This window comes from Chrysochloris asiatica, unplaced genomic scaffold (assembly GCF_000296735.1).
Source record: "Chrysochloris asiatica unplaced genomic scaffold, ChrAsi1.0 scaffold00119, whole genome shotgun sequence".
Classification (NCBI taxonomy): domain Eukaryota; kingdom Metazoa; phylum Chordata; class Mammalia; order Afrosoricida; family Chrysochloridae; genus Chrysochloris; species Chrysochloris asiatica.
In genome coordinates, this window is record NW_006408637.1 from 1,830,191 (window position 1) to 1,843,010 (window position 12,820).

At 39.9% G+C, this 12,820-nt stretch overlaps 1 protein-coding gene across 1 annotated transcript in view; it reads left to right on the top strand.

The window, feature by feature from the left end:
* FMN2 (formin 2) overlaps window positions 1-12,820 on the top strand; it is a 655,381-nt gene that overhangs the window by 227,695 nt on the left and 414,866 nt on the right. Inside the window, exons 6-7 of the mRNA XM_006868578.1 lie at window positions 3-310; window positions 6,764-6,908. Of these exons, the coding sequence (XP_006868640.1) occupies window positions 3-310; window positions 6,764-6,908 (453 nt within the window). The remainder of the gene's footprint in view (window positions 1-2; window positions 311-6,763; window positions 6,909-12,820) is intronic.

Here is a 12,820-nt window from a genome sequence, read left to right on the forward strand (position 1 = left end):
CTCCTCCTCCTCCTCCTCCTTTGCCTGGTATGGGGATTCCACCTGCTCCAGCTCCTCCTCCACCCGGGACAGGAGTCCCTCCACCCCCACCACCACCGCTGCCTCTTGGATCAGGGTCCCTACTCCCACCACAAGCTGGCAGCAGCACTTTACTAATCCCCCAAGCGTGTGGATTCCTTCCTCCTCCATTGCCAGCTGGTTTATTTGGATTAGGGACCAGTCAAGACAAAGTTAGCAGGAAGCAGCCAATAGAGCCCTGTCGGCCAATGAAACCTCTTTACTGGACAAGAATCCAACTGCATAGTAAAAGGTAAGGCCTGTCCAAGTGAATGGTCACATGAGCATCTTGTCATTCCCAGTGCAGTATTTTCCCATCTACTTTCAGAGAAAATGACAATTTAGTGTCTTGTTAAGTGACTTTAAAATTTAAAGTCTTTAGATTTTATATCAACATTTATTGAAGCAATTTGCTATTTCAAAGCCTGGCCTTTGCCTCCACTAGAAGGATCAAAGGAATAAAACAAATGGCATGTATGTATCTATGCACAAAATGCACTTTACTGATCTATCTTTTAAAGATAGAAGACTATATTTTCATTGGTAAACATGCTCCCCTACCCTCATTTCAGAGGCTGAGTACTCAATACCTGAATCCATAGGGCCATCTGTATGCACTGTAGAAATTGAAGAAAGGCAGATAAGTAGTTGTTGTTAAGTGCTGTCAAATCAGTTCTAACAGCGGTCCTGTATGGGGTTTCCAAGGAGCAGCTGGTGGGTTTGAACTGCTGACCTGTGGTTAGCAGTCCAGTGCTTGTTCTACAATACCACATCAGGATTCAGCTATTTTCCATATGAAGAGTCGTTCTTTTCTATCACTATTTATTTTTCCATTTATGGCACACAGCTTATGAATGTAAATTAAATCTTCGAGCAAACTTTCTTTCTTGATGGTTTTTACATCATTGTTGCACTGTAGGATAAACATGGGACTGCAAGGTTGATTTAAACCACAAAGTTGGTGGTTCTAACCCACCAGCTGCTCTTTGGAAACCCTATACAGGGTTGCTATGAGTCGGAACTGACTTACGGTACATAACAACAACAACAACAACAACATGACGTTTCACCATTCCTTTTTGATTGCAATAACATTTCTACAGAAATACGTGTCTCAGAATATACTCATAATCATACACACACACATTCACTTATGTGTGAATTCATTTGGACTTGAGAATTTTCTGGTACCGTTCATAGATGGTTAGTGGTACAATGGAATGTTAGTTGTGAATGAGCAGTGTAAAGGAATCCTTCTCACCAGGTCTACTGGTGTTTCCTTAATCACTAGGCATAGTCCGTAGCTCACATTCCTGGCCACAAAGACCATGCTAGGATACGGGATTGTGGAATAGGAGCATGGGAAGAAAAACAGACACTTTTAAGTCTTATTTATTGGCTCTCTTCGTTATGAAGTGCTGCTATAATAGAGATCCCACAAGGGGATGGCTTTAACAAACAGAAACATACTTACTCACAGTTTAGGAGGCTAGAAGTTTGAATCCAGGCTGCTAGTTTTGTAGAAGGATCCTTGTCTGCTTTCAGCAACTGTAGGTTCAGCATTCCTTGGAGATCCCCATGTGTCTCGGATCTAGGAGTTTCAACGTGCCTGGACCCAAGTTCAGTTTGCGCTCCATTCCTAGACTTTCTTTCTTGGTGGCAGTATGTCCCTCTTTCTATGATCACTTCTGTCTCCTTTATCATTGTAAAATAAAAGATGCTGTAGGCCACTTTCCTTATAGGAAACCTGCTTTCAGTTGACAGGCTGCTCATAGCAGACCTTTTTATAGAGATAAATATATTTTACTAGATCCCATTATAGGGGATTTCTATGTCTTAACTATCAAACCACTGAAAATCCTGGCCCAGTCAAGTTGACAGAAAGCCTTAACTATCACAGTTCACCTTTTTCCAACTTGGCACCTGTATATGTCTTCTTAAATGATGCATAATCTCTAAGTATAGAAAAGTATGAGGTTATATTCACACCTAACATGGTACAACTAACAAGTGTATCTCTGAAAATGCACTAATCTCATTATATTATCCAAAAACCTGCCAAGTCAAAGTTCCAACCTGGGACAAAAATTTCTATTCATTTGTGAATCTAGAATATAAGTAATCTGCTTTCAGATACTTGCAAAACAGGTATAAGGTCGACATTACTATTACAAATGGAAGCAATGGGAGGGAAAGATGGGAGAATGGGCACCAAGGAAGTTTAAAATCCAATGGAGCAATTTAGGGTTAAACTTTAGCAATTTAGGTTAACAATTTAGGGTTAAAAATCATCCTGTGTTCTCTGAGACCATCTATCTAGACAATGTCCCTAATTTTGGTGCTGGCCATGCTATCTGAGTTCTTGGTAGAGGCCCAACAACTCTGCCTTCCAGGCCAGGTGGAATAGCTACTCTGCTCCCCGGGCTTTAGCTGCCCCCTTTTCCTAGTCCAACTTAATGATGACCCCCACTCCCAAGGCCCTGACAGGTGCCAAACTTCAGTCTCCTTGAGCCTGGCTCTTTACCTCCTTAACTTTGGTTGGTAGTCCCATCTTAATGGCAGTCCCACATTCCAGAACCTAGTCGGTGAAAATCGAACTCTTTAAAACATCGGAAACTGAGGACTCATCCTTAGAAACCTCAGAGGTAATACATTCACCCTTTGGGAACTCAGATGTCAACGTCCTACTTTTTAAAACGGAGACATCTTTGCTTCCCACTGTTGTTGTTATTGTTGTTAAGTGCTGTTCAGTTAGTCCCGACTCATAGCAACCGGTATTGAATTTCTGAGGAGCGACTGGTGAGCTTGAACCACTGACCTTGCAGTTCAAACTGACCTTGCGTTCCGGGGCATTAACCCACAGTGCTACACCAGGCTCATGCTCCTTTTCTGTTCAGCTTCTGCTTTCTGGTTCCTTGGTCTCTGTAAGAGGCCAGCGTGCTCTCGATTCTATTAGAGCAAGTGTTACAAAGCTCTGCTGATAAGAACCCAAAGCACCCAACTCCACTAGTAAGCCTTGGCCTGAAGGTGCTCAGATGTCTATCTAGCTCCTTAGGTCAGAGAGCCTAACTCCTCAGACATGTGCCTAGATGCACCCCAGTCTATAGGAAAACCTCCTGCAGACTGCAGGAAGACTGTATGCAGGAAAACTTCCTGCAAGATGGTGCTCAGCTCTCTTACTTTATGGTTGATGCCCATGCCGTCTCGTGTTGGTCTCCTAGTTCTGCTGCTATAGTTTCTCTGCTGCTGCTTCTCACTGTCTATACCATTACTGTTGTTACAACTCTCCTCACTTTCTTCTAAGCCCTCATCAGCATGGTCTTTGTTATTGTTGTTAGGTACCACCAAGTCGGTACTGACCTATAGCGACCTAATGCACAGCAGAATGAAACACTGCACAATCCTGGGCCACCCTCACTACTGTTACCACGCTTGAGTCCATCGATGCTGCCACCTGGCCAATCTGTCTCATTAGGGGTCTTCCTCTTTTTCTCTGACCTTCCACCTTACCAAACATGATATCCTTCTCCAGCGACTTGTCTCTCCTATACATCCGAAGTATGAGAGATGAAGTTTGGCCATCTTGACCTCTAAGGAGCACTCTGGCTGCACTTCTTCCAAAACAGATCTATTGGTTCTTTTGGCAGCTCATGACACTTTCAATATTCTCCTCCAACACCATAACTCAAAAGAATCAATTCTTCTACTGTCTTCCTTATTCACTGTCCAGCTTTTGCATGCATATGAGATTATTGAAAATACCATAGCTTGGGTCAGGCACACCTTAGTCCTCAAGCTGACATCTTTGTTCTTCAACACTTTAAAAAGGTTTTGTGCAGCAGATTTGCTTAATGAAATACGTCGTCTGATTTCTTGACTGCTGCTTCCATGAGTGTTGAAAATTGATCCAAGAAGAATAAAGTCCTTGACAACTTCAATCTTTTCTCCGTTGATAAGAATGTTGTTGTCCAGTGGTGAGGATTTTTGTTTTCTTGACATTGAGATGTAATCCATACCGAAGGCTGTGCTCTTTGATCTTCATCAGTAAATGTTTTAAGTCCTCTTCACTTTCCACAAGCAAGGGTATACCATCTACTTATCACAGGTTGTTAATGAGTCTTCCTCCAATCCTGATGCCATGTTTTTCTTCATACAAGCCAGCTTCTCGGATTATTTGCTCAGCATACAGGTTGAATAAGTATAGTGAAAGAATACAACCGTGTCGCACACTTTTTTAGTTTTAAACCATTCAGTGTCCCCATGTTCTGTTCGAAAAGCTGCTTTTTGGTCCAGGTACAGATTCCTCATGAGCACAATTAAGTGTTTCGGAATACTCATACTTCGCAATGTTGTCCATAGATTGTCATGATCCACACAAATGAAAGCCTTTGCATAGTCAACAAAGCACAGGTAAACATCTTTCTGATATTCTCTGCTTTCAGCCAAGATCTATCAGACATCAGCAGTGATATCCCTCATTCCACAGCCCTTCTGAATCTGGCTTGAACCTCTGGAAGTTCTCGGTCAGTGTATGATTGTAGCCATTTCTGTATTACCTTTAGCAAAACTTTACTCGCATGAGATATCAAAGAGATTGTCCAATGATTTCCGCATTCCATTGGGTCACCTCTGTTTAGAATGGGCACAAATATGGATCTCTTCCAATCAGTCAGCATGGTCTTGGACATCCATAATTCCGCTAACAGTATTTTGTAGTCAATCTAGGCTTTTACTATTAACTAGATTAGTATTCTTCAAGCCTCTGCTCACTATCAAATACAAAATCTGTTTCTGCATTTGAGGCATCTGTTAGAGCAGCATCCCGCTCCCAGTACCAAATTCTGTCTTAGTTATCTAGTGGCTCTATAACAGAAATCTTACAATCTTTCTTTTCTCTCTCTACACCTTCCTACCCTTTCTATGGCTTCAAAGCATAGAAATTTATTAATTCCCAGCTTCGGAGGCTAGAAGTCTATATTCAGGGCACTGATTTTGTAGAAAGCTCTCTCTGTTTTTTGAGCATCTGTAGGTTCAGCATTACTGGGAGATGCTTATGTCTTCATGCCAACTTTTCCATGGATCTAGGAGCTTCACAATACAGGTATCTCGGTCCAAAGGGTGCACTACATTCCGGAATCCTCTTTTTTGGTGGTAATAGGTCCCTTTGTCTCTGATCACTTGTGTCTTGCTTTACCTTTGTAAACTAAAAAATGCTGCAGGCCATATCTTAGAGGAGACTTCCTTCCATTTGACTTGACAGTTTGTGGATGAGCTCATTGTGAAAATGATTCCATTCTATTAGAGCTCATTATGGGGGATGACTATATCTTAACTGCCAACCCCCTGAGCATCCTGGTCTAGTCCAGTTGACACAGAACCTTAACTTTTACACTGGCCTTGCTGAGGGTATTTTTCATGATTTGACTTTTTTTTTTTTTTTTTGCTTGATGTAGTGTGATTTTTGAAACAGGATATTTTACTAGGTGTATTTTCATTTCTTATATTTAATTTTTCTTTATTGAATCATATTAGTGAAGATGAATGTTTATTTCTGGTTTCTTACTTTGTAGCCTAATCAATGTGCAATTGCAGTCTCATGTACATGCTGATGAAGTCTTTTTAACATGTACTCCCAAGTCATTACCCACCGTATATATGGCATTCTTTTGCTTCATTGCTAGTTTTCTTTTTAAATGAATCTACTTTTTCAATATGTTTTTCTTTTTAGATGCTATTAAATATATCTGTTGTCACTAATAAATTAAATGACAGTGGGGTAGTAAGAGGTAGTAGGGAGATGTGGTAGGATGCTTTTTTTTTTTAATGTTTTATTGTGAATTATGTGATAGTTTACATTAATTTTACATTCATCCTATTGTATATTGTTTCATTGCCATGGTTACAATCCCCTCCATGCATTATCATCCAACCAGAGGGTATACACTACAAGCGCCCTCCTCCCTCATCAGCACACAGCCCCTCTCCCTCTCTGTGTCTAAAGTCCCCAACAGCTCCATCTCTCCACGTCATCATCTCTGCCTCCATCTCAGGCAACACTGCTTCTCTGGGTAGGGTCCCGGTCTCTGCTCTTCTCCCTTAATGGTCCCAGGGACCTCTGCTCCCAGACTGAAAAGTTAATCACTCCCCTCCTTGCTACAAATCGTCTACCTTTACATTTCCAACCTTCACAAGCAGTCCTATGCTTTTTTGTAAGTATAGATCTTAATCTATAAATAATTCACATAGTTGGTGACTCAAGTTGGAATTATTGGAAATCAAGCCTATATTCCCTTAGTAGCCCATATTGAGAGAAAGTTTTTGTAAAAAGAAGTTTATACAGTAACTTTATAACTTGGATAATGACTGAAAGTAATTATTTCTAGGTAAATGCTTCCTTACGTATTTGATGGCATTTTAACTTTCTCATTGAGTTTTTTTTTTTTTTTTTTTTTAATACAGTCTACTTTCCTGTTGATCTCCATGCCCCTTCCTTTCCTCCTTTGTTCCCCTCCTTCCTTTCTCTGCCATCTTTATCCTTTCTTCTCTCTCTCTACACCTTCCTACCCTTCTCTCCCCTTTCCTTCTTTCCTAAATTCCTTTAATTTTTTTTCTCCTCTGTCCTGATTCCTTCCTTTCTGTTTATGCTCATCATGTTATCTTTCAGTTAAATATGATGGTTCTTCTTTGGTCTTTTGCTTAACTTTAGAGATTCCAGTCCTTCACTTATTTGGGAAAAAATTGAAGAACCATCCATAGATTGTCATGAATTTGAGGAATTATTTTCTAAAACTGCTGTAAAGGAGAGAAAGAAACCAATTTCCGACACCATCACAAAGACCAAGGCTAAGCAAGTGAGTACTCTTGTACTTTGTGAAATTGGACAGTACTTTTGGCTAAGTATAAACATTAATTGGAGAAAAGTGTCCACAGCTCTTAATAGATAGCAAAGGGTAGCATTTACAAACTTGGAATTAATTAAGAGTGTCTCCCAAACAGAATGTGATCATCTTTATCAAGTGATAATGTCCTGACTATTTTCTTTAAAATCTTACAATGCATATTTCCTAAATCTCAACAATCGCTTCTTTCCAGAATTAGTTGTATGGAAATAATCTGTCACTTGATTTAAATCTATCTGGATGGAAAGGAAAAAAAGAATAGGCAAAGAAAAATAAACAGTAAAATTTTCTATCTTTGGGCAACCAATAATGTGTTTGGTAATCTGTTTCACTATAACTCCAGTAAATGATGTTAGAACCCAGTTAAACAATCACACTTTGGTTGAAATATCCAAGAATATCTTGTATCCAATTCCAGGAAATCCCATCCACTTTTAAGCAGCCTTCTTTCTAGCTTAAGATACCCAAGTCAGAAAGATAAAATGTCGACATTTAGAGAAAAAAAAAACATTTTCAACAGGTGTTTACAATGAATACATCAAATGATAGTGATCATAAAATGATGATACAAATTTTGTGTGCTATTATTCAAGGATGTATGGTTAAAACCTAACAATGAGCCTAAAAATGGAAAGTGTTGTCTACTGCTATCTGTCCTTCACCCTGAAGTGTGCTGAGTAACAACGTTTCTGACCTCCTTCAGCGTATGGGAAAGCAAGGAGAAGGGCAGGCAGGGAGTGGAGGTGAGGACCTACAGCCTCAGCATTCTTCTAGTTAAGTTTCCTCAGATGAGTGTCATCTAACGATGATTCCTTGAATTGTTGCCACGGACCCGGAAGATGTAATGAGGAATATGGTCCAGTTTTGTTCCCACTGGTATTTATGTCATAACAGGAAACTGCCATCAGATGGCTAGTGCCAGTCCAAGCAGGAAGAGAATGGTAGAGAATCAGGATTCATAGCTGACTACCTAAGAGTGTGAACCCCAGCTCTGCCATTTTACTAGCTTGGGAACACCCTAGGCATTTAGTTAATTTCAGAATAGTACAAGCCCTAATATTACACAATTGAGTTTTTTCAGAACCATTTATTACTTTATAGCTGACTGACGGTGACCTATGTCATTGAGTGATTGAGTATGGTAACTAGCACAATACCAGGCCCGTTGTAGGAAGTCAATAAACACTTGTTAAATTAACCTAAAAATTAAAAATATTAGAGACTAGGTGTGAAAGCAATTAAGAACCAGAAAATTATATGTGCCATAAAAATCAGTAAGGCAATCCAGGAGCTGAGGTCCGTGGGACCATCAAGTGAGAAGAACAGAGAGCGGGACCCTACCCAGAGAGGCAGTGACATCAGACATGGAGACAGAGATGATGACGTGGACAGATGGAGTGGCTGGAGACATGGGACTCAGGGAGGGAGAGGGGCTGTGTGCTGATAGCTGGTGGGGGGGTGGGCTTGTGGGGTGTATACTTTGGTTATTTGATGATGCATGGAGGGGAGGATAATCATTGCAATGAAACAAAATACGACAGGATGAGTGTAAAGCTGAGGTTCTCTCATGTAATTCACAATACAAACTCAGAAAAAATAAATAAATAAAATCAGTAAGGCCAAGATAATAATCTTAGGAGAAATCAACGTAATTGAAAGACCACATTCTTTGTTTAGATGTAAATAGTTTTAAGTTTTTCCATAGTATATTACATAAAGCACTTCAGGCGGAGTCATCGGCTCTCCACCCACGGACAGCATATCAGAGATGGAGAAACCATCTTGGTAGAGAATATATATATATAGGTGGAGAGTACAGATGTCAGGAGTCTTAGCAACCAGAACCTTTGCTTGATGGGTGGGCAGATGTGGCGTGAGTGTTTCTTGTTCTGAGAATAAATACTTAGAAAAGTAAACCTTGCCCTCTCAACTCCTGACATCACTTATTTAGCTAAATGAACACAGAATCAAGAAGGTGCCTTACATATTGTCAATACTATAGGATTTCATTCTTTATTTGAAGGGAATATCCACTGCTTCCAAAACTCAGTTCTGATGAGTTAATTCTGCTTCACAGTACCTGTCAGACAGAGTATAATTGTGTCATAGGGTTTCCAAGCCTGTCAGTCTTTACAGAAGCACACTACCACATAGTTCTTCCACTGAGCACTTGGTGGGTTCTAACTACTGGCCTTTTAATTATCAGCTGAGCATGTAGCCGCTGCACCACCAGGGCAGTGGTGATGGAGGTGGGTCTTGAAGTGTCATCATGTTAGTTCTGACTCACAGAGACTCTGAATAGGGTTTCTGAGGAATAGTTGAATTTGAACCATCGACCTTGTGGTTAGCAATCCCTTGCTTATCCTTCAGTGCCAAGACTCAGTGGTTAGTGTACCCAAATATGATATATGTCTGAATTATCAAAACTGAAACTAGTTGGCATGAGATGTCCATTTTGCATATAAACAGTGCATCTGTGCTGAGCATCATGGCAGCATAATCATCTCACTATGTCATCGAACATTTCATAAGCTGTACATAAGAGACTTTGCTCTTGTTGGAATTTGTGCTTACTGACTGTGTCATTACCACTGACCTTCATCTTCAAATAAGGCCAGTGGAAATATCTTTCCCAGCAACTCCTTGACTTGCTCTTTGAGCTGAGGTCTGCATCTCAGGCTTGTTTTAGAGGCATAGAGGAATTTTTTTTTTTTTTCCTCTGTTGATTGGAGAAATAAAAGTCTGTTGTTAAGTGATATATTATTGAAGAAGCCTAGCAATGTTTACCCTCATTATATGTGCAAGAAAAAACGTTTCCACTCCATTTACTTGAGACATTATAAAAAATATTGTTTAAGGGAAGTGTTACTTTCGATGTACATAAAGTCTGCTTCTTTTTTATGTGTGTTGGAAATTTTACTGATTATATGTGCGGACATTTTGTTACCTCATGTTTCATTTCCAGTGAAATTAATAGGCTTTAATGGCATGACATATGTTACGAAGTTATTTTCAAGTAGTCATTATATACAATGGAAGATGGAAGTTCTGTTTTTCTTTAAATATTTAAAAATAGCCATGTAATTTTTCTGTGATCTGTCTTCTTGAACATAGATTGTGGTCAAATGGACTGGTATTTAATGAGGTGCTGGGCTGTTTTGTCTCTTGCAGTGAAGACTTTTTCCGTGTGATAATGGAAGATTCCTCAGCTGGATACATTGAATTTTGGCATAAGCAGAAGAGGTTTATTATGGGTGCCCAAACTCATAATAGGAGACCTGGTATGGTACTATAGGATATGCTGTGAATTGCTAACCACAAGGTTGACAGTTCAAACCTACAGCCGTTCCTCAGAATCCATATACAGGGTCACTAGGAGTCAGAACCGATTCTACATCATACAACAACAACAGCAAACGAATAGTAATAATGTTGTTGTTGTTGTGTGCTGTTGAGTTGATTCTGATTTATAGAAACCCCATGCAATAGAGTAGAACAGTCCTGCAGGGTTGTCCTGGCTGTCATCCTTAGGGAAGCAGATTGCCAGGTCTTTATGCTGCAGGGCCACCTTTTTGGTTATTAACTGAATGCTTACCATTGTACCACTGCACTCCTCAATAGTAATGCTGAGTATTCTATTTCTATAAGTTTTATCCTTCAGTAACTGAAGACAATACATTTTTATCATAGAAGATATATTTAAGTTTGTTCTGTGATGTTTTCTTAGTTTATTCTTTATTTTGGAGTATCAAACCACATGGTATTTTCAGTCACCTCATATGTATGTGAAAGGAGCTCTGGTAGCGTAGTGGTTACGAATCGGGCTGCGAACCTTAAGGTCAGCGGTTCGAAACTACCAGCCGCTCCGCGGGAGAAAGATGAGGCTTTCTACTCCCGTAAAGATTTACACCCTCGGAAACCCTGTACAGGGTCGCTATGGGTCGGACCCGACTCGATGGCACTCAACAACAACAACAACATATGTATGTGAAAGTTGGACAGTGAATAAGGAAGACCATAAAAGAACTGATGAATTTGAATTATTGTGTTGGAGAAGAATATTAAAAGTACCATGGACTTCCGGAGAACAAACAAATCTGTATTGGAAAAAAGTGCAGCCAGAATCAAATCTGTGTTGGAAGAAATGCAGCCAGAATGATCCTTAGAAGCCAGGATGAGAAGACTACATCTTTTATACTTGGGACATGTTATCAGGAGGGACCGGTCCCTAGAGAAGGACAACATGCTAGGTGAAATGGAGGGTCAGCAAAAAAGAGGAAGACTCTGAGCAAGATGGATGGACACCGTGGCAGCAACAAAGGGCCTAAGCGTAACCACCATCCTGAGGATGGTACAGAACTCATTCTGTTCCGCATAGAGTCACACCAAGTTGGAATTGATTCAACAACACTTAACAACAACAAAAATAAGGATAGACTCCTGGTGTGGTACAGTAGGATAAGTGCTGGATTGCTAACTTCAAAGTGGTGAATATGAACAGCTCAGAAAGAAATATGTGAAACCCTATATGAGGTCATTATGAGTCAGAACCGACTCACTGGCACTTAACAAGAACAACCACAACAACAAACATAAGAATAGGATATCTGGTAACTTTCTCAGTTAGGTGTTGGGCTGCTAGCCACAGGGTGTCAGTTCAAACCCACTCACTGCTCCAAGAAAGAAAGATGAATCTGACTGCTCAAATTAAGATTTACAATCTGCCATAGCCTTACATGGGGAGGTACAGATCTGAATGGACTTAATGGCAGTGGGTATGGTTTGGTTTAAATATAAGATTAGCTGAGAAGGTACATGGGATTTTTTCGGGCTACATTTTTATATAGTTCTATTAAGCAAACTAGTGTGACACACTTCAGAAATAAATATTAATCAGCGAATTTTAAGAACAGGAAGACCCCCCAGAGAGACGGATTGACACAATGTCAGCAACAATGGGCTCAATTGTGAGGTTGGCACAAGTCTTGGCAGTGTCTCATTCTGTTGTGTAGAGGGTTGCTCTGAGCTGGAACCAACTCAAGGGCTCTTAACAATCACAACAAATATAAGAATGGAATCTTAGTATATTGCTATTGGATAAGCACTGGACTGCTAACCTCAAAGTGGGTGGTTATAAACAGCTCATAAACAAGCAGGTGAAAATCTGTACAGGGTCTCTATGAGTAGGAACCAAATCAGTGGCACTTAACAACAACAAACATAAGAACAGGATACCTGGTAGCTCTGCTGGTTGTGTGTAGGGCAGTTCGAACCCACCAGTTGCTCTGAGGAAGAAAGATGAGACAGTCTTCTCCTATAAAGATTTACAGCCTAGTAAAACCTATAAAGAATTACTGTGAATTGGAACCAACTCAATGTCAGTGGTTTTGGTTTGGTTTAATATAAGAAGATTAGCCAAGAAGGTACGTGGGAGCTTACTGGGCTGCATTTTTTTAAAATGCTTTTATTGTGAATTGAGTGATACTTTACATGGGAGAACATCAGTTTTGCACTCATCCTATCTCATTTCGTTTCATTGCAATGATTACTGTCCTCTCCATGCATCGCCATTCAACAGTATTTGCTTCTATTCCCTCTGTGTTTTTTTGTTTTTTTCTTTAGATATCATTTTTATTCTAAATTATCATATCTTAGTTGTTTTGTTTTTTTCAGACCAACATATTCTAGTTTCTGTTGTTATTTTACTCTCCCCTGTGCCCCATTTTTGTTTTGGTGTTGTTGTTGTTTCCATGTTTTATTGTGAATTATATGATATTTTACATGAGAGAACTTTAGTTTTATATTCATTCCATCGTATATCATCTCATTGCTGTGTTTCCAATCCCCTCCATGCATCATCAACC